General features: G+C 42.6%; 1 protein-coding gene across 1 annotated transcript in view; it reads right to left on the bottom strand.

Moving 5' to 3' along the window:
- The window catches only part of CPZ (carboxypeptidase Z), a 36,665-nt gene extending 24,617 nt beyond the window's left edge, over positions 1–12,048 (bottom strand). The window contains exon 1 of the mRNA XM_062574559.1: positions 11,898–12,048. Within this exon, the coding sequence (XP_062430543.1) occupies positions 11,898–11,985 (88 nt within the window). The 5' untranslated portion in view covers positions 11,986–12,048. The remainder of the gene's footprint in view (positions 1–11,897) is intronic.
- Positions 12,049–26,288: the final 14,240 nt, after the last annotated feature.

Raw genomic sequence — 26,288 nt, forward strand, 5'->3', positions numbered from 1 at the left:
CATGTACTGAATGTTTGGAAATTGCATTAAATGCAATCCAAGAGAAAAGGCTATTAGCCAGTAGATTTGAATAAGAAAGGAAAAATAACTGAAATATTATTTTGATACATAGAGCAAAAGAAAAGTTTCCGGTGTCCTGTTTATCAAATCTGAACCCTGTTATATGCAACTGGTGTCACTGAAATTGCACAGGAGTGGGTTTGGCCGCTCCTCATAATCATTTCTGTTGTGTATGAACACCCTGGTGACAGAGGCCTGAATCCAGCAGAGACTTTAGGCACAAGGATGCTGAGATAAAAGCCTTCAGTCCGGGTGACAGAGGTCTATTCTCTCCGACTCAGAACACCTTGAATCATTCTTCCAAAATGGCTCAATCTCCACAGGCAAGTTGGAAGCTGGGTTCCTCTCCGCTACCCTGAGCAGCTTCAAAAGAGGTATTGAGGTAATGGTGATATGTCAGAAGTCCTTTGGCTGAAGGACAATCTAAAAACTATAGTAAATGAAAACTCTAATATTACAAAGGAACTAAATGTCCTTCTCTAATCATGTTATTTCTCTGTTAAAAAAAAAAAAGAGAGAGAGAGAGAGGAACTGGCACACCTTAAAAAAGGGGCACTTTACAACATATCTACAGTGTAGCTGTTTGAAGAACCAGTCCTGTGTTTGAGAAAGAGAGAGAGCTGCCCAGCACTGCTAATGGGAGGGACATTTCTAGGCATACTTCAAAGCTGTAAGTTAGCTGCCTAGGAAAATTCACTAATGAGAATGTAAGTCTTCAGGAAAATAGTTTAATCAAAAAGTACACCTGAGTCCTCTGGCACATGCCAACATGCTTTATGGATCTTGGCCTAACAAATCTATCAGTTCCATGTAATGCTGTATGTGTCTTTTCCCCAAAGCAATTAGGCCTTTGGTGGATATGATGGGACATATTTCTTCCCCATTCCATTTCATCCTTCCTCTAGTAACTGCATTTCATAATCCTTTTAATATCATTAAAGCTAATTTTTCCCTCCCCAACGACTCTCATGGGAAAGCTTTTCCAAAAGCTCACTCCCCTAATAGCTAGAAATTGCCTTTTAATTTCCTGCCTAGAAGTATTCATGGCCAGTATAAATCCATGTGTTGTACCAACACTGTCCTTTAGCTTAAGTAGCCCTCTGAACTCCCTGGTGCACATCCTGTTTTACATGCTGCAGAGAGCAATCAGATCCCCTTAGCCTTTTATTTACTAGGCCAAATAGAGCAAGCTCTTTTCATTTTAAAGGAACTCGATCTGATGACTCAGGAGAGGCCTCTTTTACTCCTGCAGCCAGTGATTCTATATTGTCTTTCTCTAATTCTGGCAACTAATATATTATTATATATTAGTTGCCAGAAAAATACTGCTGCTAAAATAAATATTGAGCTCTTCTTATCAATGCCTTATTGGAGCTAAACAGTTATGTGCAATCTTTTTAAACACCAAAGGGTCTGTTTTGCTTGTGATGTATTGAAGATCTAGCTATACTGTGATTCCTAAAGACTCTTACTGGAGAGACAGGCAGCCAGCTTCTTACTCAGTGAATGGAGCATTTGTTCTCAGAAAACCACATTTATTATGCTTTCCTTTTTTTTTTGCACTACAGAAAGTTTAAACTTCTAGTCCCAACATATTTGTTTAAATGTAATCATCTGCATATCTATTGCTAATGAGTTGATCATTCTTTAGCCAAAATAAAACCATTACAATGGGAACAAATTTAACCTTGGAACCTTATCTTGGAGAGAGATGTTTAACTGGAAGGGAGTCTGGTTCTATATTCTGCATTGTCATTGATCCATATTACCTCATAAAATATACGAGGGATCAGAACTGTCAGAAACATCCCATCTCCGACACCAGTGGGTGCTGGTAACAAGCAAGCTGGAAAGAATTATATCCATACACATTTCTTTTCTGGCATGGTACATCATGCTAACGGTAATAAACGTAGTTCATTAGAGAAATAATATGTAGTTCATTAATAGTGCTTTCCATCATAAGATTTGAATGTGTTTCCCTTAGGCACAATCCCTTCAGTGAGTTAGTCATTAAAGTCAGAGCATTTCTAAAAAGGCCTCAACGCTGACAGATACTGTATTTACTTTTACACTGAGGATAATCAGGGAATAACATTTTGTAGCACTAGCTTGGAAACGGAAAGGAGTGATCACCTATTAGTAAGAGTTCCTCCAATTATTCCTGCTCATAAATGGATGTCACTCTCTCCCTAGATCTGGCTATGGCTATACTATCACAACTACAACCACTTCATAGTGTCTTGGCCACAGGCTTGGAGACAACCAGATGTTTCATACAGAGAGGAAAAACTGGTGTGGGTGGGACTGGCTTGAGCTGAGCCAAATCCCAACAATTAAGGTGACATTGTCTCTGGGTATAATCAGGGTTGTTAGCAATAAATCCCCTTCATGACTTTGAAGGATGGCTAAGAAATGTTTAATGCTTTTTTTCTCCTCAACAGAAAATGACAATATTGTAGCTGCTCTACTTTAGACTAGAGGGTTATGTGCTTTGAGTGAAGTTCTCCATGGGTTCATTTGGGGAGTATTTCAAGGGTCTTTCTGTGACTGTTCACATTTCCTCAAAGATAAGAGCCACCTTTGCCTCTTGCTCTGTGACTCAGCTACAAATGTCCTTTTTGTTCATCTTTCTGAGATACAATGATCCAATAACGAAAGTGAGGCATGCACAATTTTCCAGACTCCTGTTATTGTACAGGAGTGCTATACCCATCAGTCAGTTTGATACGTGGCATAAACCTATTCCCAATGGTGTCTCAGTACTCTTCTTATTCAGCTAGAAGAAAACATATTCCAGCAACATCTGGAACAAGCAGAGAAAACCAAAGGGAAAATACAGTAAGCTGGAACTGGGCATGGTGCTGCTGCTTCCCTCTGCTCTGGCCCTCCAAAAGCAGCAGTCTTGCTGCGTTTAGCAGATGCCTTATTCTGCCCAGCTGGCTAGAAGGAAAGGTGCCATGAAGGAATGGACAGCTGATGGAAGAGACACGCAAAAATTTACTAGGTCATATCCTCCAACTGGATTCACTAGAGAACGAGATCATTTTGTGGGCAGGAATAGATGTTAACGTAAAAGTGGTAAAAACAGCTCTGGTTTCAGATTGTCTGCTACCTATCCTCTACACTTTATTTTTACAATATCTATAAAGAGAAGCAATTCATTAGGCAATATGGCTATTACTTACTAACAACACCTTGACTGGAGATGATAGATTTATTTTTCAGATGAGGAACTGAAATTCATACTCAGTTCCACAGATGTCCTTCCCGTAGCAACTTAAGTTGTATATCTCAGCATGCAATAAGCATATACAACTCTACCAAAGTCAAAGGATAAAGCTTTGCCATTTACTTTGGCCTGGGATGTTCCTCATAAGCTTAGAGATAGTAAGTCTCACTTGTTTATTAGCTGGAAAAATTGACTCTTTCCCTGCAATACTAAATCTCTAAGCCCTGCGTATTTTCAACATGCCACCCTGTTATCCCCTATGTCTAGTCTGTGGCCTCAAAGATCAAGAGAGAAGCTTTGGTACCATACCTCTGCTCAGACATGGCTCCTACCTGCGCCCCAAACTCAGAGGAAACCTGTGAGAAAGCACATCTCTTCCACAGCCGTGTACAAGCTGCTGTGACCCTTACATGAGACACATCTCTGCCATGTAAACATGCAGAACTGAAATAACGTGAGCTTCCAGGATATCAGGAGTTAATGCACATAAAAGCAAGAGAGAAAAGCTCTGCTATAAAGCAGATCTTAAATGTATTGTGTGCTGATGTAGTGTTTGGACATTTCCTGTTTCCTAATGCCAATGCTCACATATGTCCTGCAGGGTGCGGCTCTGCAAGGGCCAAAGATAATTCTCCAGTGCCTGTACTTATTTATAAGCGTGGATGCACGTAACTGGGCCAGCGCCTGCCTGCCTGTACAGCAGACATCAGGGACTCTGCGAGGCCAGCTTCTCAGAGCTGCAGCTGCATGCTCACCTCCTGCAGCCCTGGAGCCAGCGAAACAACAGCAACCCCCTGTGCCCACTGGTGCTGTCAAAGCTCCAGCAATACCTGCAGCAAGAATTTCATCCTGCCCTTCTCTTTTTCATAAGAGAAACAGCAGGCAATGATATACAGAGAGTTTCTCAGACCTTCAGATTACCTTGACAAGCTTAAATTCCTGCTTCTGGTGTGCTTGACAGAACCTAAAACTCTTCCATTTTTTGAGCAGAGACTTCCCTGGGCTCAGGGAAGACAATGCTGGTTCCTCATAGTCACATCCATGGATAGGTTCATACAGAGAGAACTTTTTTCCTCTGATGCAGAACAGTTTTTCATTTTTTATACTCTATCTATTCCACCAGAAGTACAAAAGTCCTTTCAGCAGTACAGCTTCTATTTAAGATCATGGATAAAAATCACTTCTTGAAGAGGAGAAAAGCCGTTTCAAGCTTTCTGAGCCCTCTCTATAATATATGCTTCTGGTTTTAATTTGCAAAGGCAAGCTTGAAAATCTACAATGCAGGACATACATATTTTACTGCCAAGCTTAGATTTTTTCCCCTTGATGATTCAGCACTGAAAGAACCAGGCTGCCGTGATTAACCCTAAATCAGACAACGGAGCTCAACAGCTACTTGCAGTGCCATGACTTGGCTGGTAGCCATTTTCAGAGCAAAGCCAAGAGCGACTTGAGTGCCGGAGGATATGGCATCAGCCCAAGGGCTAGTCTTCAATTCAAAATATCTAAACCATTCAGTGAGGCTTACACAGTTGCACTGTTAGGACTAACAGATCGAACAAAATTAGATAATCTATGTTGTACAAACACACCTCCTAGCAGATTCCTGGGTTTCTTACGGTGCTGTGTTAATCTGGAAGACATATGTATTCATTTTAGATTATTTATAGACAAAACTTCTGCTTTTCCAAACAAAGCATTTCAATTTTTGATTCTATTAGTATTTCTCTCTCTCTACTGTTCTGTATAGTTCATTGAATCAGTCTTTGCAATGAAAATCTACCTTGTCACTGAAGAGACAAAACTTGCTATAAGTGACAACATGCAATACTCCTCTGTTGCCCTCCTCTGCAAAATGTTGCGACAGCACCTCCGCACAGCAAAGCAGAGCCTGCCTCCAGAACTTGCTCCTGGCCACGGCACAAGCACAAGCACGACGAGCACAGGGAACACTTTGGTGGATCCGAACCTCCGGCTGGAGGTGCAGCAGCAGTGGACAAGAGAAATGGCGAAAGGCAGAGAAACAACGCAGTAGGGTAGTCCAGTGAGGGAGGAAATGGTAATGCAGAATCCCCAGGGGAGAAGGCAGCTAGGAAATGCAAACACATGTGCAGGGGCAGAGGTGGAGAAGATCCACAGCCACACAGAGGAGGAGGGGAGATTGCAAAAAGCAGCCCATGTGATTAACTCCTTTTTATGGGCACATCAAAAACTTTGTGAGTATGGGATTGTGCTCCTATTACTAATCTTCCACTTCAGCAATTGCTGTAACTGCCCCAAGGAAGTGATGTGATTGCAAACAGGGACATAAGTGATATGCAGGATCCTGATGTGCGAGCAGTGAGACAAGACCCCTTTTTGCCCTGCTCCTTTACAAGAGGAAGTCTGAAAGCACCTGAAACAGATTAACGTCTGATGTGCTTTTTCTTTGAAGAGCAAGATCACAGTGGGAAGAGAGAAGCCAATGTTTGTTATTAATCATCCTTCTTTCTAATGCACCTGCTTCCTGCCACTCTGTTGAACACCCATTTTTATCGAGTCTCTGATTTCCCTAAAGCTGTTCCTGCAACAATGACAGCAGCAACAGTCTGGATCTTCTAGGAACATTTCCCTTGCTGGGCCAGTCTCAGGGCTCACGAGAAGGCGGTGAAGCTTTTCTTGTGGGTGGTGGGAGTTCATGCAACCTGCAGACTTTGGGGCCAAAATCTGTGACAATTTACAGACACTCAGCAACAGATTAAAGCCAACCTCAGAGAAATTCTGCATTATTTCTAACTGTCTGGATGAAACGAGCAGTTCTAGAGCCTGCAAAGAGCAAAGGAATAATGCTGCTGCCTGCCTGCCTCCTCACCAACTGTCTTGGTGCTTCTAGCAACAGGGTTGCCCAGTGCCACCTCAAATGTGTTTTTAATTTGTAAGTCCCACTCCAGGGAGTCCTCACAGTGGAAAGATCTGAACAAAAAAAAAAAAAAAAAAAAAAAAAACCCACACAACAAAATGCTTTTTTTTGGCCTCAGCTGAGATGTATTCCAAGTTGTGAGGGGAAAACTACCAGGTGGGAAAGCAAAACATAAAAAAAAATGAAAACAATAGAATCACCCTGAAATTGCCAAATTAGCTGAAGGCTGTTTCTGGGCTGCACATGTGGCTGAGATGCTTTTGAATATGGTTTTATTGTGAACCAAGATGTTGTGGAGGCATGTACAAACCATCTTTCAGTGTCTGGTCTGAGAGGAAAGGAGAAATCAGCTCTGCTCTGGGAGATGCTAGGGTTAGGAGAGCGGCTGGGAATGAGGAGGTTGAGGAGGTCAAGAAACCTCTACAGCTATCATCTCTAAAGGACTGAATTTTTACTAGGGTAACTGGAGAAGAAGAATGAATTTACCATCCTGGCCTGGGATCTGGAGTGGTGATTTCAGCACAGCTTTACTCTGTGACCATATATTCTCTGTGGCTCAATGCCCACTCTCTAAGGATGCTGTATTGAGACATTTATCTTTGGCCATAGGGTCACCTTTGGCTATTTTGTCTGTTAAATCTCACAAGACAGAGGCTCATGTCGTTGAGGATTTTATCTTAGATGCTACAGTCCTCCCACACCCTTTACCAAAAGTCCATTCCATCCTCTGTAAGCATAGTCCATGTAGCTAGCCCTCTATCATAACCTTATCTTTTCATTTGTCTAGACGTATGCAAGATGTTGTAATTAATATCACACCTGGTCCTTCTGCAGGCATTTGGTTTTCAGCCAAATGTGGTATTTTTATGTTACAAAAGACTGACAGGCCAACAGCCTTGACTTAAGATCTTAACAGCACTGGAAATTTTAAATCCATGCCTTAATCCCATATTGTCTCTTAGAGACAAATTTCTTGCTATATCCCTGTAGAACTGAAATAGTGCCAACTAAATCAATGGAGTTACAACAGCATTTAAAAAGGGGGTTAAATTTATGTTTTAACTCTTGCAACATAAACTCCATTGACCTAGAACAGCAGTGTCCAGCTGGGAGAGCAACTCTGTCCCAACAAGAATGAGCAGTCATAAGAGGCACCAGAGCATGGAGATGATAGACCAGGATGCAGCTCACCAGCCTCAAACTCCACGTTCATGTCAGGCATCAGGGGTGAAATCAGGTAAAGCTGTCTTGGAGATGACTTCCCAGCACACCTTCCTCATGCAGTGGTAGCCACGACATTTATCCAAGCTTGAGGAGGGAATTGTTTTCATGTGACACTAGATAGCCCGAAGGGGAGTATTTATACATCCATGTGTCCAAAAGTGACTGAGCAAGTGTCCTGAAGAAAAGTTTTCCTTCATATTACAATCATGCATAAACTGTGGTAAAAAGGGGATACCTGACTATTATTTTTCAACATAAACTTACTTTCCCCACATAAGTGGTGGTTTCTTATGCTATTTCCCTCGTTAAATGCAGCTTAGGATCAATGTTGCTGAAATAATAATTACACAGAAATGTTAGGGTAAGCTCTCCTTTTAGTCAGTGATGGGAATACAGAACAACTCACATGACGGGGATGAAAGCCGAGTTTACAAGAGTTTGGCCTCACGTCCTTGGAATTTCTTGTCTTGTGAGCGTGTATATTGCAGACACTAATTTTGCCTTTTTTTTTCTTTTCTTTTCCTCCCTTTTTTTTTTTTTTTTTTGACAAGACTTGGACATGCATCTCAGGCACGGCAGGAAATATTCCCACAGCTTGAGCTTTCCCACACAGCGCTGTGACCTCCTGTCCTTTCTGCACCCCCAGTGCCAGCCCTGCGGCGAGAGGGACCCACCCCAGCACAGCAGGCCGCGGAGGCAGAGGAGCAGCCTCAGCTCTGCGTTCCCCGAGGGATGTCACTGAGAGCAGCTGGAGAGGCTCTGCCTGATTATGTGTGTGCACAGACATGGGTTTTTCCACCAGAAACAAGCATTAAAAATGTGTATGTAACATGCTTATGTCCTATGAAGATAGGGCCAGCCTGAAGGTCCCATGCCGTGGAAGACAACAGTTTTTCCTTTTCTTGCTCGGCAATAAGCCATTGCACAGTGTGGAAATGGGATCATTGGAGGAGGGGCAGGGGAAACGTACAGTGTCTATATGTGAGGCCAGTTCTTCGGTCATTCTGGCTTTCCAGTATATAATCTTGCACAATACTGTAGCTTAGAATAAACAGTGCCACAAAAGCTATTTTAGGTCCCAGAGGAAATAAAGTATCTGTCCTCTGCCTTGACACTAGTGATTTTTCCCTCTCCAGCTTTTTCCTTATATTTTGCTACTGCAACCCCACTCTCTCCAGACCCCCCCCCCCCTTCTGTTAGGCTTGGAGACACTATGGCAGCCGTGGGAGGTGGCAATCTCCAGCTAAGGAGCAGAGGGAGAGCAGACATGGGAGAGTGCATGGGAGGAGGAGGAGGCATGGAGCAAAGAGGGGTGTCCACAAAGAGGGGAGCCGTAGGCACAGCGCTCTCCCCAGACTGCTCTCCTCATCACAGCGGCCCTCCTGAAGAAACAGCCTACAGCCCTCAGAAGTGACCTCTGATGGGATATCCCATTTACCTGGAACGCCTTGCAAATGCTCCAACAGGGAGCCGGGAATTAATTTATATTGAAAGCATCTTTTGCATGCATTGGGCATCCCTTTAACCACTAAAACCCTTCAGCTTTGTCTCTGCAAAAGCCATCTGTGCAAGCCAGCAAGCCCACACGGTGGCACCACAGACGGCAGCGAGGCGCTGGTCCGAGTTCGTCGCATAGGCACGGGCTGTCCCTGCACTAACATGTGCAATATCCCTCACTGCCTCTCCGCTCCGCAGAGACAAGGCCATGTGCTGCAGAAAAACTGCCACACTGTCAGCTCCTTGCTCACCCACTAAATAGCCAGGGTGGATTCGTGTACGCACTTTAACACTGTCATCTCTCTCTTCCTCGGAAGTCCACTATAAACCTCTCTCTCTCATCAATTGGGGCAGCCACAGAAATTGTTGAATATGAGTAATTGGGAAATATTTTGTTATCTCCATTATGTTGCAAGCTTAGCCTGACTGCTGGTAGTGTCTCAATAGTAGAGCTGGCCCCAACTGCAAAGAAAATCATCTGCTTTTAGTATTTTAAGATTTCAGCCTGCTTGTACTTTTCTGTTGTTGCTGTTGGTAAAGTGCTACATTTAACTCATTACTGCTGAAATGCATCAGTCAGCAGCAGAGACATGCACGTAAAACAAACAAGCTTTGAGGTTGGAGGTGGAACCTGTGCCATTAGCTCCCCTGCTGAAGGCTAGCCACCTCTCACAGGCAGCATGCCAAGTCGTACTTCTCTTTCCCAAACTAGAGGCTGAAGAGGCCAGTAAAACTCAGCAGGAGCTGGAACATGCTACCTCCCAACAGGGCAAAGTAGCATTTTATTTGGGTTGGGCAGTGGCTTACTGGCTCCCATGGGATACACAGCACATGGAGTTGAAGAGAAGGAAGCTGCCCTCTCTCGCAGGGCAATGGTTCCTAGCTGCCGTCCAAAAGGCTTCCCACATACTGTCTGATGCTTGTGCCATACATTGGTGACTGCCCACTGGGGCTGGATTATAGGGATTGTCTCTTTATATAGCTTGTCAGGAAAGCACAAAGCATTTTGAAAGGGTGTTGGTATCATTAGCCCTGTTTTGTTTTGTGTTTTTATTGAAATGACAAGGAAACTGTGGCACAGCAGAGCAAGCAACCCTCAGAGGGCCAGAAGCCTTTAGAAACTAGCTCCAGACTTGCGGGGTGTCAGACATTGACACTTCCCCTTCCCTCATGCCTGAGAGAAGCTCACGGCTTCTCTCCTACTCCAGGACCCCTTAGCTCTTGTGAGCCGCTGAAATCTATTCCACAACTGCATTTGGCAGCAGGGATCCTAAAGCATGGGACAAACTTTCATTGCTGCAGCTGCAGTCATAACCTATTGCCACCTGTCATTGAGAGGAGACCCCCTACAAAGTTATCCACGAACATGTTTGGCACAACAGTCTCCTCTCTTTTCATGTGACCTGAAATTATCTCCCTTTTACTAAAGGAAGATCCTTGAGAGGTCTGGCAGGTGTCTGATTTTGCAGGCCAATACTTTATTCCCTGGCCCACAGCCTTCAGGAGGATAGGTGCCCCTTCCTCACCCTGCACTACACATAAAAACAGACATGCATTGGCAGATCATTCTTCCTACCATCAGCCATCTCTCTAGGGCTATATTCGGGGGTCCAGCCCTTCCACACACAAGATATATTTGTATTGCCTGCCTTTCCTCAAGTCCTTCTGTAAAGCTAGCACAGTTGTAGGCACATACAGGACATTTTGCAACACCAGAATTACCTCAATTATCTATACATTCGTGGCTTCCAGAACTAATCCCTTAAAGCAAAACTATAATCAGCTTGAACTGGACTAGAATCAGACCTCACAGAGAAAGGGCATGTGGCAAACTGCAAAGCCTCTTCCTGTAATTGGCTGTAAATAGCCTACAACACTTCTCTTTATGCAGCATTATCCAAAAATAAAATTCCTTCAGGCTGTGGTAGACCTCGCTTTGATGTTCATGGGAACAGTGCTCCCAAACTGCATGCAGTACATGGCACATGGATTGCATTGTGTAGAAGTTTCATGCCAGCGACAATCTATGGCTTATACTTAAATACTCAAGCACTGCTGAACTTCCTTGAGTAACATTAAGGTCAAATTCAGGTTAACTTTTCCCTTCCTATATTCCTATAAATCTTTTTTCCAAATCATTTTGAATTTGAACCCTCTGAAAATAATTTTCCTCTCTCTTACTGTTTTCCTGGAATTGACCTGGAATTACTCTGGATTTCTCTCTCCACTGTCCCCATGTAAATGAGATCTGAATTAAGCCCCCTTTATAAAAAGAATTACATATTTTTAATAGATTTTTTTAAGAGTCAGCTGGTTAGTGAACCAAAAACTTTTAATCCACATATCAAAGTGTTCCTATTCGGCCCTTTATTCTAATAGGTAAATCTATCTTTCCAGCTAATCAGTTCATATACATTCCATATTGCTTATAGCAAGCTAAAACACACCCTACAGCTGTCAGATCCTGATAAATCGTCTCATACTTTGGACTTGAAATAAGTGACCTAAAGCTGAATGTAAGGAGAAGATTTTCTTAAACAGAAAACATGCGCAAGGTCGAAAGTTCACCTTCTAGCAATCCGGCTACCACATTCCTAGAAGGACAGGCCAGAGACTGGGACAGCCTACTGCATTCCCAAGCTAGCAAGGGGGGATCCTATGGGTGGGAAACTCCAACTGACAGACAGACACATCCTGATGTGGCCTTAAAAGACAACGATGGGAAAGCATTGCGTCCCCTTGCATTGTAGATTCATTTTTTCTGTTACAGAGTCACCCCACTGCCTTCCTTCCAGTCCATGCTTCCCAAACACAACCCCGACCCCTTCCCTTGCGGTTTGTAGTTTTCCAAAGACCTCATCCCTCATCTCCAGGGGAGGGCTAGAGCTCTTGCCTCACTCTCCTCAAAGCTGGAGCCCTTTTCTCTGTTCATCTCTAGGGGAAAGGAGGAAAACGAAGTGAGGCTTTTGGGGTCATCAGCCTTACCTAGGGTCTCCTGGCCAGGTTCACAGCGGGGGGCCGGCTCGGTGACCCTAAGCAGCCCACTGAGGAGGAGCAGGATCCTCAGGACCATGCTGGAGCCCCTTGCACAGGCAACCCAGTGATGTGGCACTTGCTGCCTGGTGGAGCAGCTCCTCCACTTGGAGCCGCAGCACGGCTCTGGCTCTCCAAGCCGCGGAGGAAACCGGTACACTGCAAGGGCATGCCCACGTCTCACAGCATATGCAGTCCAGGCATCAGATTTCAGCAAACATTTGAGCTTGGAAAGCAAAAGGATTTGAGACAGAGCAGAGGGAGGAGGAACGAGCTCTCCCTCCCCTCTGCCTCCCGCCTGCCTCCTCACTGCAGCCTGGTTTGTAATTGCATTAAAACTTGGAGTGAAGAGAGGTCCCCGCAGGGATCTCCCTACTCTTCCACCAAGGGTCTGACGCACTTGGTCTTTGTGCTGCAGTTTTTCTAAGGGAAACAGGAGCGTCCTTAAAATGTGTCTCATGCTAGAGCCTCCTGAAGCAGACAGAGGGTGACTGCCTGGAGAAAACGGGGGGGAAACGGAGCACGAGAACCAGAGAAAAGCAGACGGTGAAAAGCAACTTTCCGCGTGAAGAATGGTATTTCACAACCAGCTTAACTGTGAGTTTAAAACACAACACAGTAGTGCAGCAACTCGGAGCTGCCGCCCCTCCAACACGACAAGAACAGGAGCCCACAGCACAGCCACCAGGTTCCCCCTCCACATACTCCCCCCAGGCATGCCATTCTACTGAAAAATAAGATTCGGTTTGCACAAGAAAACTTGGAGAGCTAATAATATTTTCTGTCTGTTTAAAAAAGAGAAATCACAAAAACCTGGAGAAGATTCCAAAACAACAACGTGTGTATTAACTGAATGCTAGATCTGTATTAAATTTATCTTAAATTTACCTTCTTATCCCTCTGCAAAAGGTATTGTGAGATTTGCTTTCCTTTGGCAGAATGCGAACTCTTCCTTACCTACATATAGAAAAAATTTCCTTTTTTTCTGTGCATATCACAAGAAAGGGCTTTTTTCTTTGTTTTTTTTTTTTTCTTTTCTTTTCTTTTTTCTTTTTTTTTCTTAAGAGATCAAAACAGACCAAAGCACGCTGCCTTTCCGGGTAGTACATGTTGCTTTGAGGACAGATACCTGCTTAGACATCTTCCAAGTGCTGTGCTGGCAGGACCCCGGGAGCAGAGAGTCTGTCCTTGTAGTCGTAACACATTGGCTCATGCTGATCACTGTCACATAGACTGGTAGGGAAGCTCTGCGCTTTATGGTAATGTAAGCGAATAAACCCCCCTGCAGGGAAACACAAAACAGGCTGACAGGGCAGGAGAATGCTGTATGAATCTCCAAAAAGCAACCAGTTCCTCGCTGTATTTGGAAGGGGTTACACTGCTACATGGATTGGGAACCCCAGCAGAAAGGAGTCCTCTGCTGCCAGGATCTGCGAAAGGAGTGACTTCTCTCATGCCTATTAATTTCTACTAGATCAGCAGACTTCAGGGTCCATCTCACGTGTAATAGTGACGGCAAACAGTACCCAAGTTCATCAGGAGTCAAAAATAAAATTCTCAGGAGAAGGGTATAATTTGGCTGCCTTGCTTTTCCTGATCACACAGGAGCAAGCCTAGACTTTCAGTAAAAAGACAGTACAAACACACGTCTGCGAGGGCAGGATGTACCTCCCCTTCTGCCCAGCTCCCCGGCAGGCTGGGCATGGCCGTGCTGTGACCTCGGGTACCTCTGAGGGTGCGTTCTGGCTGCACTTAGCCCCAAGCCCTGGTGTGCGCCTGGGCAATGCATTTTGCATTAAAGGGGAAAAAAGTGAGGCTTACAGGCCGCCCTCAGCAGTAAACACCCAGATATTACCTAAGTGATAAGGATAAATTCCTTACATTGAAAAAGGCTGTGCAGGTTCTACCTAAAAACAGGAGCTGATCCACGTTCCCAAGAAATGTTGATTTCTTCCTTGAAATTATTCGCAGCCCTTATGAGTATGCAATGATATATCTCATCCACCATATACCCCGTTGAAATGAGCTCCACCTCAGAACTAACTCTTCAGTGCCTGTAATCCAATAAGCTTTCCTCTTTTCTGTCTTTTTCTTGTTGTTAGGTTTTTGTTTGTGCCTGTGACTTTTCACTCGCTGTCTCCTATCCTTCAGCCTAGACACTATATCCTGTGCTTCATCCCCTTCACTATAACTCAGGCCACCAGTCCTAGTTTAGATGACAGGTACTTTAGGATCATATCTTTAGAATAGCAGCAAACTTAAGCCCACTTTGCCAGGCTCCCCCAAAATGTTCTGCAAACCGTGGCCACCTGCTTTCAGCAGCTCCATTAGCCCTACTAGGCAATGGTACTGTGCCCATACTGAGTTTCAAATACTGATGAGACAAAGTATAGTCAATTCATCACACTGGGAACAGTGATTTGGATTTTTATGGGAATAGCTGTTCGTTATTTCCCTGAATGAAATGAGTTGCATAGACATTATATTAGGTCATTTCCCTTTTTCAAGGTTATTGTATCCATTTAATATTAATTGTAGCTTGTCTATGCATTGATTTTTTTCCTCAGTTCAACAGACTTTTGTGCTTTGACATCATATTCATCAGAATGATGCTGAGACAATGTTTTGTCTACTCTGTGCAAGGCAGCTCCACGTCAAGACTAACTGGGGTGAGTGCTGGAACAAGAAGTGCATGAGTCACATCAGCATGGCCAGATATCCAGCTGAGGTCCAGGACTCGGCCCCGGTGCAGGGCGCCCAGGACCAGAGCAGCACCTTTATGCCCTGCTGCAACGTGGTGCACATGCACCTTTGAGCCACCTCGCATTTCTGAGTGGCACTACTTACAGCTACGTAGGGCCTTTAAGGGTCCACGGGCTTAGGTGACAGGAGCAGAACTCTTCCTATTTATTCTTCCTTCCAATCTGAATCTTACCCCACACCAAAATCACACACATTGAGCCCTTTTCAGGATCTTGTCTCTTGCAATATTTCTTGCTTCCTTAAGGAAAGAGTGGCAGATGTAGCAGCATCAGCTGGGTTTAATCATTTGCACTTGAATCACTACAATAACATAAGTACAGTAATTTTACAAGCTCGTGTTATGGATTAGCCCTCTCCTGGTTAACAACCTTTCTGCTGCTCTACAGTCCATGTCACAACAGCCGTCCAGAAATCCTCAGACAGGATTAAATACCAAAACTCTTTTTATGTCTTTTTGGCAGGTACTCAAATTAGGATTAGATATTGTACATTGATCCTACTTGTGTTCTCAGGATCCTTACAACTGCCAGAGAGATTTAGTACAGAGATCTCAGAGGTCTGCCAGATCCAGACCAGATTTCATTACTTGGGTTTTGTTGTTGTCGGGTTTTTTTGTTTGTTTGTTTGTTTCATTTCGAATCTCCTTCACTGCAGACTCCACTCACAGGAGACAGAATAATAAACCAAAGTCGTGCTGCCTGAATAACAGCTTTCCAAGGGCATAAACTGCAAGTCCAAATGCCCCTTCGTAGCTTGTGTTCCGCCCCACTAGGTGTTAGTTCCTGCACAGGGAAGCTGGCACAGTGGAATATCCGAGCTCATCGCATCTGTTTCAGTGTAAAGTCAGCAGGTATAATTTTAAGAGACTTTACTGTAATTTAAATTAATCCAGGAGATTTTGCACTACCGAACTTGTTTAAAAACAAAACAAAACAAAAAAAAAAAAACAATTCTACCTATCTTTGCGAGAGCTCATCCCCCTATGGCTTGACGGCGCTTCGTGCATGAGCAGAGGTGTGAGGAAGGCTCACCAGGTCTCCTGTTTCAGCTTCCAAGTGTTAAATTCTGTTCACATAAATTAGAAGGCTACAAAACACTCCTTTTCTAAAATATATTTCTAATACAAATTAACATACACGCAGATAAAAGTTTATTTTGCTGTAAAAATACACATTCATGTTCAGAGCTCTCCATTTGTTAAGAAGAATAGACATTTGGGGAAAATTTCTTTCTCTGTCTTTTGGAACCATCTAAAATATACTTGTGGAGCTTTTAACTTTCTTGCAGAGAAGATTTTCAGCAGTGCTTTTTATCTCAACATTCAATTTGTTCCTCTTATGACCCACAAGACCAACCAACTTCAGAAGCTACTGCACATAAACACCCAGAGGCAGAAATTAGGTGGAGAAACGAAAAAGAGGGTGGTAGAAAAAGACCATACAAGATTTTTCTTATATTTTACTACACTGAACCCTAAGAGTTTATCCTAAAATAGATCCTGGACTAAAACTTTCTGTATGTCTCAGATACTCCACGGACTGCATGTGGCTTCTAGCAGTTATTTTTGATCATTATGGACCTAAGGTCGTACTAGTACACTAGGGGGAAAGGCCTGGTAGCCCCCCAGAGCAATTCAGTCTAGCTATGCTCCAAAAACTAAATTTCCTGCAATTGCTCCACAATTGGACTCAGACTCTTCTTTTTCGATTTCTTTTCCTCTATTTTTTTTCATCTGCTTGAAACCAAAGCAAGCAGTAAACAAGAAGGTGGTTTTTTGCCCTGTTAATATTACAGTCACAGATTTTTCTTTCCTCCCTGGTAAAATACACTAAATGTAAAAAAAAAAAAAAAAAAAAAAAAAAAAAAAAAAAAAAAAAAAAAGTAATACATAGATACACACATACACATATATATATTTTTATATAATATATGTATATATATATTAAAAAAATCAGTACATTTAAATTCAATAAAAGTACTCCCAATGATAATTAAATTTTGTTTTCATCTTATGTCTGACTTGCATTAGATTGACTAAGCCATGAACCCACAAAATTAGTTCCTTGTACCACTTCCAAGTGATTTGCAGAACTGATCCTATCTTACTGTAAAGGAGTGTAATTAAAACAGGAGGAGGCCTTACCATCCAGAAAGATTCAACTGAATACGTGCTTTTCTTTTACTAAACACTTCATGTGACCTTTGCGCTTGCTCAGGCTAATCAGTAAGAAATTAAGCCATTTGAAAAGTTTCTTCTGGTCACGGAGAAAATATTGTGTAGTTAAAATTCAGCCATGATCAAAGGTACAAGTGACAGCAAATCTAGAAAGGAAACTAGCACCAGATGGTAGAACAAGACCGCAAGGGATGAAGGTAGTAATAAATACAATCCTATATGCAGAAAAAAACATGCAAAATAGCATGCACTGGTCGCCAAATCTTACCATCAGCATGTATTATTGTTTAAACATAAGCAGTAAAAAGGCAGAACTGACATGAGAATCTTGCTATTCTCTCAAAGTCTCCAAAGTGAATTCTCTTATTACTCCTGCAAATAAAGTAGCCAAGCAGGATTACTGATGAGGGGCTGCTGGTAATGCATTTTGTGGTCTTAGTTCAAGATAAGGCCAAAGAGTGGCTCCTTTGAACTGTCATAAAGCAAGGAAAATAATACAAATAAGTCTGTGAATCACAGAAGTGAATATATAATGTCTGCAATGAAAAATAAGTGTGCTCAAAAAAGATTTGCGCTGAGAACTAAAGGTCTTTCTTTTCTTCTGATCACAGATGGAGTATTAAAAATTAATATCAGCTCTACCAGAAGAGAACTTGATGGTCCTATTTTGAGACGGATTTCACTTTGTCTCTTTTCCCTGTCTCACAGAACATTGAAGCCACAAGACTGAAAAGAAGTCTTTCGGGGTTTGCTTTGCACATCTGCAGAGGTGCTAGGCAGCATTTTGGAAAGGTGGCTTTGAGTGCTTCAGTTTGTAGATACTTCACAGGGGAACACTTAACAGATTTCTAGAAGGCAGATCCTCAGCATTTTCTGAGAAATCGGGCCCTTCCAGGCTGACGCTCTCCAGAAAACTGGGTGTTAATTTTGAACGGAAAGGATAGGTAGCCATTTCAAGTAACAGTGTCCTGAGAGCACTCAGAATTTCACCTTCACTTTCAGAAATAAACTCCTGATTCAAATCAAAACCCAAGTCTTGCTGAAAGCCAGGAAAAATATTCTTAAATTGATTAACACAGGATATTTTTAAGAGCATTTAGGCCCTTTGAAATTACACATCAGTCTACTAAGGTCCTAAATCCAACAAAAACTTTGGGTTATGATTGTTTTAAAAAAGTGTCTTAAAGATCCTATTTCTACATTAAGGTTCCCAGTCTTTAGAGTTGTGCAGCCACACAATGCTGCAGTAATTCTCCCCAAGTAGGGAGTCTTTTAAATCATGAGGAGCTTCGGTCCTGTTTTGATTTTTTCCTATCATTCAGAGATTTTACAAACTATCAGTGGAAACCACAGAGAGCTTATCTGGATAAAAATAAATGAATTGGTTGCTGTAAGGTCTATTTTTTTAGGTCACTTTTGGAAGATATTGGCATTGCATTTGTCTACTGTATTCAGGGGAACCTTGCCACTAGCCACCCTCAGATCATCCTTTGTGGGTAATTCAGCTCGTCTCCAGGGGTGCTGTATAGGGCTAGTGAAGGTGAAGACCAGCTTGGAGACCATCCTTGGGATGATACAGGATCCCACACAGCCAGCACCTTCAGTAGCACAAGGCACAGTGCCATGGTGCCATCTGAAAAAGCGGTCTGCACTATGGCAGACAAGCTGGCCACAGCCCGTGCTGAGCTCAGAGCTGTTCTCCCAGCTGTCTATCAAAGTCCATGAGGACACAACTGATGAGCTTTTAGCCAAACTCATATACCACAACTCTGCCACACAAAGCTGTGACGTGTGTAATGTCCCCCTGACTCAGACTCTCTATTTATAAGAAACTCATTGGTTCCTGGATAAGGATACGTAGTCTGTGACAGTGTCTGGATCACTGGCTCAGAGATGCCACCATGTGATTCATTCCAGAGTTCAGCTACAGTCCTGCACAGCACTGCTCCGTGCCGTGCTTAGGTCACATTACTCTGTCTCCAATGGCATCGAAAGCACCAGTGTTTTAATTTCAGGAAGTTAAATTGGAAGGATTTTGGAGAGAGCTTACAAATAGGATGGAGGGGGGTGAAGCACTGACTCATCATGAGAAATAATTTGAGTTACTGACTATGGGTTTTTCCTGGCCAAGTAATGACTAATTGGATACGCAAGAGTACAAGCATTTCAATCATACAAGACACTTTTGAAAAAATAAGTTTTATACTACAGGCCAAGCCACAGTCATGAAGGATCAAAAGATCAAGAACAGGACAGGCAGGAGGAATAAAAGAAAAGCTATAGAGTCTGCAATACCAGCCATGGACTAATCTCTGGCTCTGACTCTAATCAAATCCCTCTTCTTGCTTTTTGCAAAGCCCAGTATTTTGGATTAAAACCTCTGCCAACGTATATTCATCCAGTAATACTGATATCACGAGGTTCCTCTGGTTAAAGATCTGATCCAGAACTGCTAAGTTTTGTATTAAGATGAGAAATGCTGCATCATCCACATATGAGACTAAACTCCATGAGGGAGGTTACTTTTCCACTCCTGCACCCTAGAAGGCTTCAGAATAAAACCCCAGTGGCTGAAAAGCTGTCAGCAGTGATTCAGCCTTTTCATACCTAGTCTTGCTATTAGCTCCCTGACCTACTGTGACAGTGAACTCCTTGTGACAAGCAGAGACTTGTATTTTTCTAATTTCCCTCTGACATTCACATCACTGAGTTGTGTCTGCTCTTTTACTGCAAGTGGAGAACAAAAAGGAACCACTGACCCATCCAAATGGCTAACTTCTCCTGACAGAATTCTGAGTAGTCAAGCCATTCCTTTAAACCACTGCTCAGCAGGACACTTCTGCAGCACAGACATCCAAAGAAATATCTGGAGGAGCTGATTTTTTTCCCTTTCCTACAGATGATTGTGTCAGGCACAATCTCAAGAGCTCCTTCTTTTGCCCTGAGGGAAAGCCATATTGCACCAGCAGACAAGTCTGACCTCCAGCTTACCTCTGTGAGGAAGGTATCAGGATGTCAAGAAACCTTACTGCTAAGAGCAAGCCATTTACATCCTCCACCTGAGGTTGGACATGTTTAGCTTCATGTTGCCAAGCAACAGCCACCTTCAAGACCGATCAAATCGGCACAGTAGCCTACTGTATGGGAAATTACAAGGCAGAAGGTCCTGGGATCCATTTCTCTGCTTTTTACAGTTTCAGATCATGCATAATTGAAAGCCACCAGGTGACTAGCTGTCTGAGAGCTAAACCTGAGAGCACCAGCATTAAAAATATAGAGAAGATTAGCTGCTCAGGCAAAAGCAGACCCTCAGCCATTGCCAAACAAGCCCAGAGGAACACACTGTACATCCTCACTTTGTGGAGGTTACTTTTCCACCCAACCTTCCTTTCACAAAGCCTACGGGTACAGTAGGTAGGAAGTCTTCTCACAGCTCCTAAAATATGAATTTTACCCTTATATGGAATTCATGCTGAACACCATTTCCTTCTTGACTCAGCCATAAATGGATATCTAAGTGTATATCTTCAATCTGAAGATTAAAATACAGTTAGATGTGATAGTAGCCGTGTTACTCCCTTGTGTGCTACTGGCTATAGAAATTGGCAGGCTTAAATCTCAAGGGACAAAAGAGATTCAGTGGAATAAATTCTTGGTTTGATTTCTTTACATATTTTCATTGTCAAATATGAAAAAATAGTGAAAGTCACTGCTTTTTTTCTAGTTTATTTAGTTAATTTGCATGTTACAACCCTATTCAGTTGCACAAAATGAAGAACTAAATGAAACTGTAGGTGGAAAACTAATTAAAAAAGCAGAAAACCAAATCCATAGAAAAAGAGTCAGTAACAACACAGTAGTCTGAGGGAATACATCAAAGAAAGAAGGAAAAAGTCACTAGTGAGAAGTCATAGTGTATGGAATAGGGATCTCTTGTCTCAGATGGAGAGAGAGAAGGGAGAGCGGGGAGATACTTTAAAAGCTGATAAAGGGAGGGGAAAAAAAAGAAAGGGGGGGATAGGGACTGAATGAGCTTCCAGTAACTGCAAGGGAAACATATTAGCAGAGATGTGAAGAGAAAATGCTGCTGTTCCTTTCTCTGTCAAGTGCTCTGTAAACCCAACTGTGAAGGTAACTAGGCAAAAACGAGTTCATTAGTGCTTACAAGGAAAGCCTACGGATAAAATATGCAGGTAGAGGAGGTACTATTCCTCATTTTGTGTAATATGTATCTTTCAAAGAATAAACAAGATTTTTAAGGAGGAGAGGAAAAAAACAGTTTGAAACACTCTTCAGCACAGCGGTTACAGTACTCCTGTTTCTAGAGGAAAGAAGCTTACTCATGCCAAAGAGAGTTGGTGGAAGAGACTGTGGCTCTGAGGCAAGCCCAAGTATTCAGTAAGAGAGAGGACTCCACAGTTGCACCTGGAGGGGTGTGAGAAATCTTAAGAGTAACAAGCCTCAGAGACAGGTGTGCACGACTGTCAGAGGACTGGAGGGCAGCTTGCCCAATAGCCACACCATCCGCATTTTCAGTATGCTAAATAGCTTTATGTTATCATTTGAAGAAAAACCTAGACCTCACAGATTACATCTCAGTGCCATAGGATATCCTAGAATCCAAGGATTTTCTTTTCTTTAATAATTATGATTAATTCAGTGAATAGACTTCCTTACTGAGATGGTCTTAAATGGTCTTTTGGAAGGATTTCTGCAAATTCAGAATTTTTCTGTAACGATGAAAAGCTTAAAGTAGAATCTTGGCTCACTTTTCCCTGAGGTCAATGGGGCTAGGATCTTGCCTGTAACATATTTTACTTCCAGAAATGCTCTTCACCCAAAAAAGCGATATATGTACAGTGTCTTACATAAATCAGATATAAATAGCCCTCAGAAGAGGAACAGGAGCATCACCCCACCTTTCTAGCATGTGTCCACAGAGCCCCAGCACCACACACACGGAGCCCTTTGATTTCTCCCAGCTGGTATCTCCAATTCACTTCTACATGATGAAACCACTAACTGGAAAAGGAGAGCAGGACATCCTTATCTGCAGCCTCCAGCTCAGCCACTGTGGCTTTCTCCAACGAGGTGAGAGACCTCAGACTGAGCTCTCCAATACACAGGAGATGTTGGAAGCTTATAGTCTCAGAGAGTGAAATAGAAAGGGATACATAGATAGGAAGGGGAGCCACAATGTAAACACACGCGGCTGTGTTTCAAGAAAAGAGCGATAGGCATCCCTTTCTACACGGAGCTGGCTGTGCAAACGCCTCAGGATGGGCAGAGGAACTTGTCCTGAATGGCTTTGTGTGAATTCAGCTCCACTCTCAACACCGAGGTATCCCTGACCATGAAAAGCAGCACATTTTTAAATGCCCTAGAAACTCTGAGCAGTAGATCAGCAGATGCATTCAGGATGAAAGCTTTTGTCTTCCATTCTTAGGTGTCTTACAAAGTGCCCTTCGTGGAATTCAGTCCTCTCTTCGCTCTGCAGTCTTTCATCTGTCTATGCCTCAGGTCTCCTAGGAAAAGCAGTTTTAGTACTAGCTTCCAGTAAGGTGGTAAGAATAAAAAGATAATGGAGCATTCAATCTACCGTGTGGGGAGCCCGGAGAAATATTTAATACTCCTAAAACTGGCTTTATCAGGAGGAGGGAAGAGGGGAGAGGAAATCTTTGATTAGCTGAAAAGTCAGATTGAAAGAGAGCCTGAACTATGTACCTATAAGGAGGGACCAGCAGTCCTACAGAACAAAGGTCATGTATTACCAATTAACATTTTGTTTTAATAGGAATAAGGAGAATATACAAAACAGAAGACCTAAAACACATTTAAATATTCCATTGTAAATACACACATAGACCCATTCTCCAGTCCCAGGCCGTTAACAAGAGCATTGAGCTGTATTTGGGGTTTCAGTAAAACATCCTGAAAATGTGCCTCAGGTTTGACAGCTGCAAGCAAGGAGACTAGAGGGTTGGATATGTAAAGACAAGAATTATAAAAGTGAAAGGAAGGTGGTAATGAGTCTGCCACTTAAGGTCAGGCTTCGCTGGAATACAATTAGAGTGTTAAGCCTTGAGTTAAGGGAAAAACAGAAAGTGTGAGAAAACCATTTAAGTGAAGCTACTTCAGAGACAGGCATGAGGAAAAGGAGTCTGTTTAGAAAGTGTTTCAATATTTTACCCATTTTGGTTTAGGAATGGAAACCTGGAAACTTCATTGAACACAGACAGATTGCTCCATGGACCTGAATACAAATCTGTGTGTGTCATACACAAAGAGCAAGATGCACTGAAATGGATTACATATGCAGAACAAAAAGCTTAGGCTATGTCCCAAAGAGGACTTTTTTTTTTTGTTTGGAGGCTGCTCAGCAGCTTGCACAGGCAATACATGATAGTAGATAGCAGACTGGGTTCAGTGATGAAGAAGCTTTAGTTACTGTCCATAATATATCTGAAGGTATCTCGTTAAAAAAAAAAAAAAAAAAAGGTAGCAGGAGTGGTCCAATAGTTCTTGACACTCAAAAATGCCTCTTGCCAAATGGGCTTCGTGACATTTAAACATACGTGCTCTACAATATGTTTAATTTGTACTGGAAGTATACAAGCAGACTGACTGTGAGCCACTCATGCAGTGCTCACCCAAAAAAAGAGCAGACGGCACCTAGTTTCCATTATGCACGCTCAGGGACCTTCATGCACCCTCAGATTCTAGTAAGGAAAACCTTTGGTGAAAGAAAGAGAGCCAGGGATATCAGAAATGAGACCTGTCATTTGGCCTGTGTCACATTCATAAGCCATGGGGAAAAGCAGCTTCAGTTCAGAGCAGAATCCGGTTGCACATGTTGTGTCAGGTGACATTTTGCTCTCTAAAGCTTTTGGCACTGAAAAATATTCATATATTTACAACCTCTCTTAAGGTCATCTCTGCTGTGTCTCCAGCTGAGCTATTAAATATTAATTGGACCTTCTTTCCAAAAATAAAAAGCAGAACCTTTATTTTACTTGTGCAATTAACACCTCACACAAGCCAGGTGTCCTCCTAAACTAGACCCAACAAGCTATTTGCACTTGACAATTCTGAAAGTGCTTTTGAGACAGATGCATAGCTGATTATTCATTCTGCATGCACAACTGCACACAAGTTATTTGGGGGGAAAAATGTCTTAAATACAACAAAAAAAACATGTCCTCCATGGGTTCTAGTCAAACTCACCACTGTAAAGAGCAAGATCACTTTCTGCAGTGTAAGAACAGTTCTATTTAATAGAAGAATTTTGATCCTCACCTGCCTAATCCTTCAGTAATCTTAAATTGCAAATAGCTCTGAAAGTTCAGTTCAGCATCACCATTACTCATGTTAAAGTAGGCTAAATTTGTATTTAGTAATCAGTGATCAGATTATTCACAAGGTGTTTATTAGGTGCTAATTTATCCAGATGAAGTATATGCCCCTCTGCATTGGGGCTAAGGAATCTGCAGAGCGAAAATTCACAGGCTGAGGTCCTTAATCAAACAGCATCTTAAAATCACTAAAGTGGATTAAGAGGAATGTAGACGTTTAACAACAAAGTTATGATTCTGGAGCTCCTTGCTCAGCTGCCATCCAATCATAGACACGCATTCTCAATATCAAACAACTCAGAAAACCTGGTTTAATTTTTGTACTTGGACCAAAGCACATTTGTCTTGCCAAGACTGAACAGGTTGGGATCCAACTCATAACCAACCTTTTGGGAATCTATGGTCCAGCTACTGCTTTAACTCTATGTCTCCAGAAACTCAATCTGAGGAACTCGGAGTTTACCTGCAATATCGGCACATTACGGAATAAAACGTTCCTATTTGAAAGAGATGGTAAGTAAGTGTTAGAGCACTCACTTAGGAAATGGAGCATGTGGGTTTGCTTCTTTCTTCTGCAAAAAGTGGATTAAATACTCCATCCTGGATCTTGTCAGGAAACGTCCTAACCATCAGGCTTAGAAATATTTCAGTGGAGGTGCATTAAGACAGAAAGGTTTTAGCTGAATGTCTCCTCAACTAGGCCAGTTCATATGGACTATTAGAGGTTTACTGTGCTGCAGAGTTTATACTCAGACTGCTGATATGGACAGTACCCAGGGAAGATGCAGTTCTGAATTCCAGTCTTTGTGGCTGGAATACCTGTTTAGAGATGAGGAGAAAACATTTTCACTGAATCTTGAATACAGCTTGAAACATCACAACCTAGGACCTTGCTGAGGCATGTAGGGGCTGCTCTGCAGAAATGTGTATTTCTCAAGTTCTCTTCTAATAATTTGCATTATTTTCACTAAGCAGCTGCAGGAGGGTCACAGCTCAGGGAAGTCATAGTATCAAGCAGTTCCTGTGGATCCATATGACAGTTCTACCAGACAGCCAAATCTCAGAATTTTTAGCTCCACAGCAGACCTATTGGGCATTTGCCAATCCCTGATCTCTTAGAACAAAAAGCATCCTAGATCCCAGGACTGCCTGGCATGAAATCCAGGCAAAGCTTCCTGGAACGCTACCTTTGAGTCAGCCACAACGTGCCAATGACAAGATGCTGTTTTGGATACCGCACATTTCAGCTTTTCTGGAAATCTTCTGAATAGACCGAAACCATGTCAGGGCTTTGTATCTAGTAGCTGTTTTAAATAAAAACAGCAGTAAGAGTGAATCCACAGCACTGGCCCCTCTCGTGAATTTTTCCTTCAGTTAAGATCTCCGATAGCCCAGTAATCTTTTGAACCTTTTTGAAGCATTTCAAAAGCTGGAGGCATAATGTGTCCCCTTATTCCCTCCTATCCCATAACAACTCAGAGCACTGGACAAAACACTGAGGTGAGACACAGGAGCTCTTCCTGCATCAGGAAAGCCAGGGAGTGAAGCCAAGGCCCCACACCTGGCTCTTCCTGATAGATTACAAAAGTAGAGCAAATCGTTTTCTGGCATGGGGTGGGGGGTCATGAGGAAAAGAGAAAGAAAAGCTCACCTGCAGAACTGACCTTGTATACTGAGCAGAGAAAGATGTCTTTTAGCAGTGCTAAGTAAAGCATTTCATTGCAGACCAAAATTGGGAGAGAAGAATCAGGATAGAGAAGAATACAGCATTCCTTCCTCTTCCTTACATGCCAGTATCTCTACTTTTCATTCAGAGCATGCTATAGGGCTTAGCAGCCTAATTCTCTATGGGAATTAAGCCCTAAAGAAATACTGCAACACCCAGAATGGGCTTAAAATACTACTTCCCCCCCCCCTTCATTTTCATCTAGATTTAAGCACTTCCAGAAATGCTCTATGCTCTTCAGGGTTGGGTTGTAATTGTAATGTGTGCACGACAATGCCCACAACTGGCACAAATCAGCTTAATTAATTAACTTAATAGCAGATGTA

This window comes from Rhea pennata, chromosome 4 (genome assembly GCF_028389875.1).
Source record: "Rhea pennata isolate bPtePen1 chromosome 4, bPtePen1.pri, whole genome shotgun sequence".
Taxonomy (NCBI): Eukaryota; Metazoa; Chordata; class Aves; order Rheiformes; family Rheidae; genus Rhea; species Rhea pennata.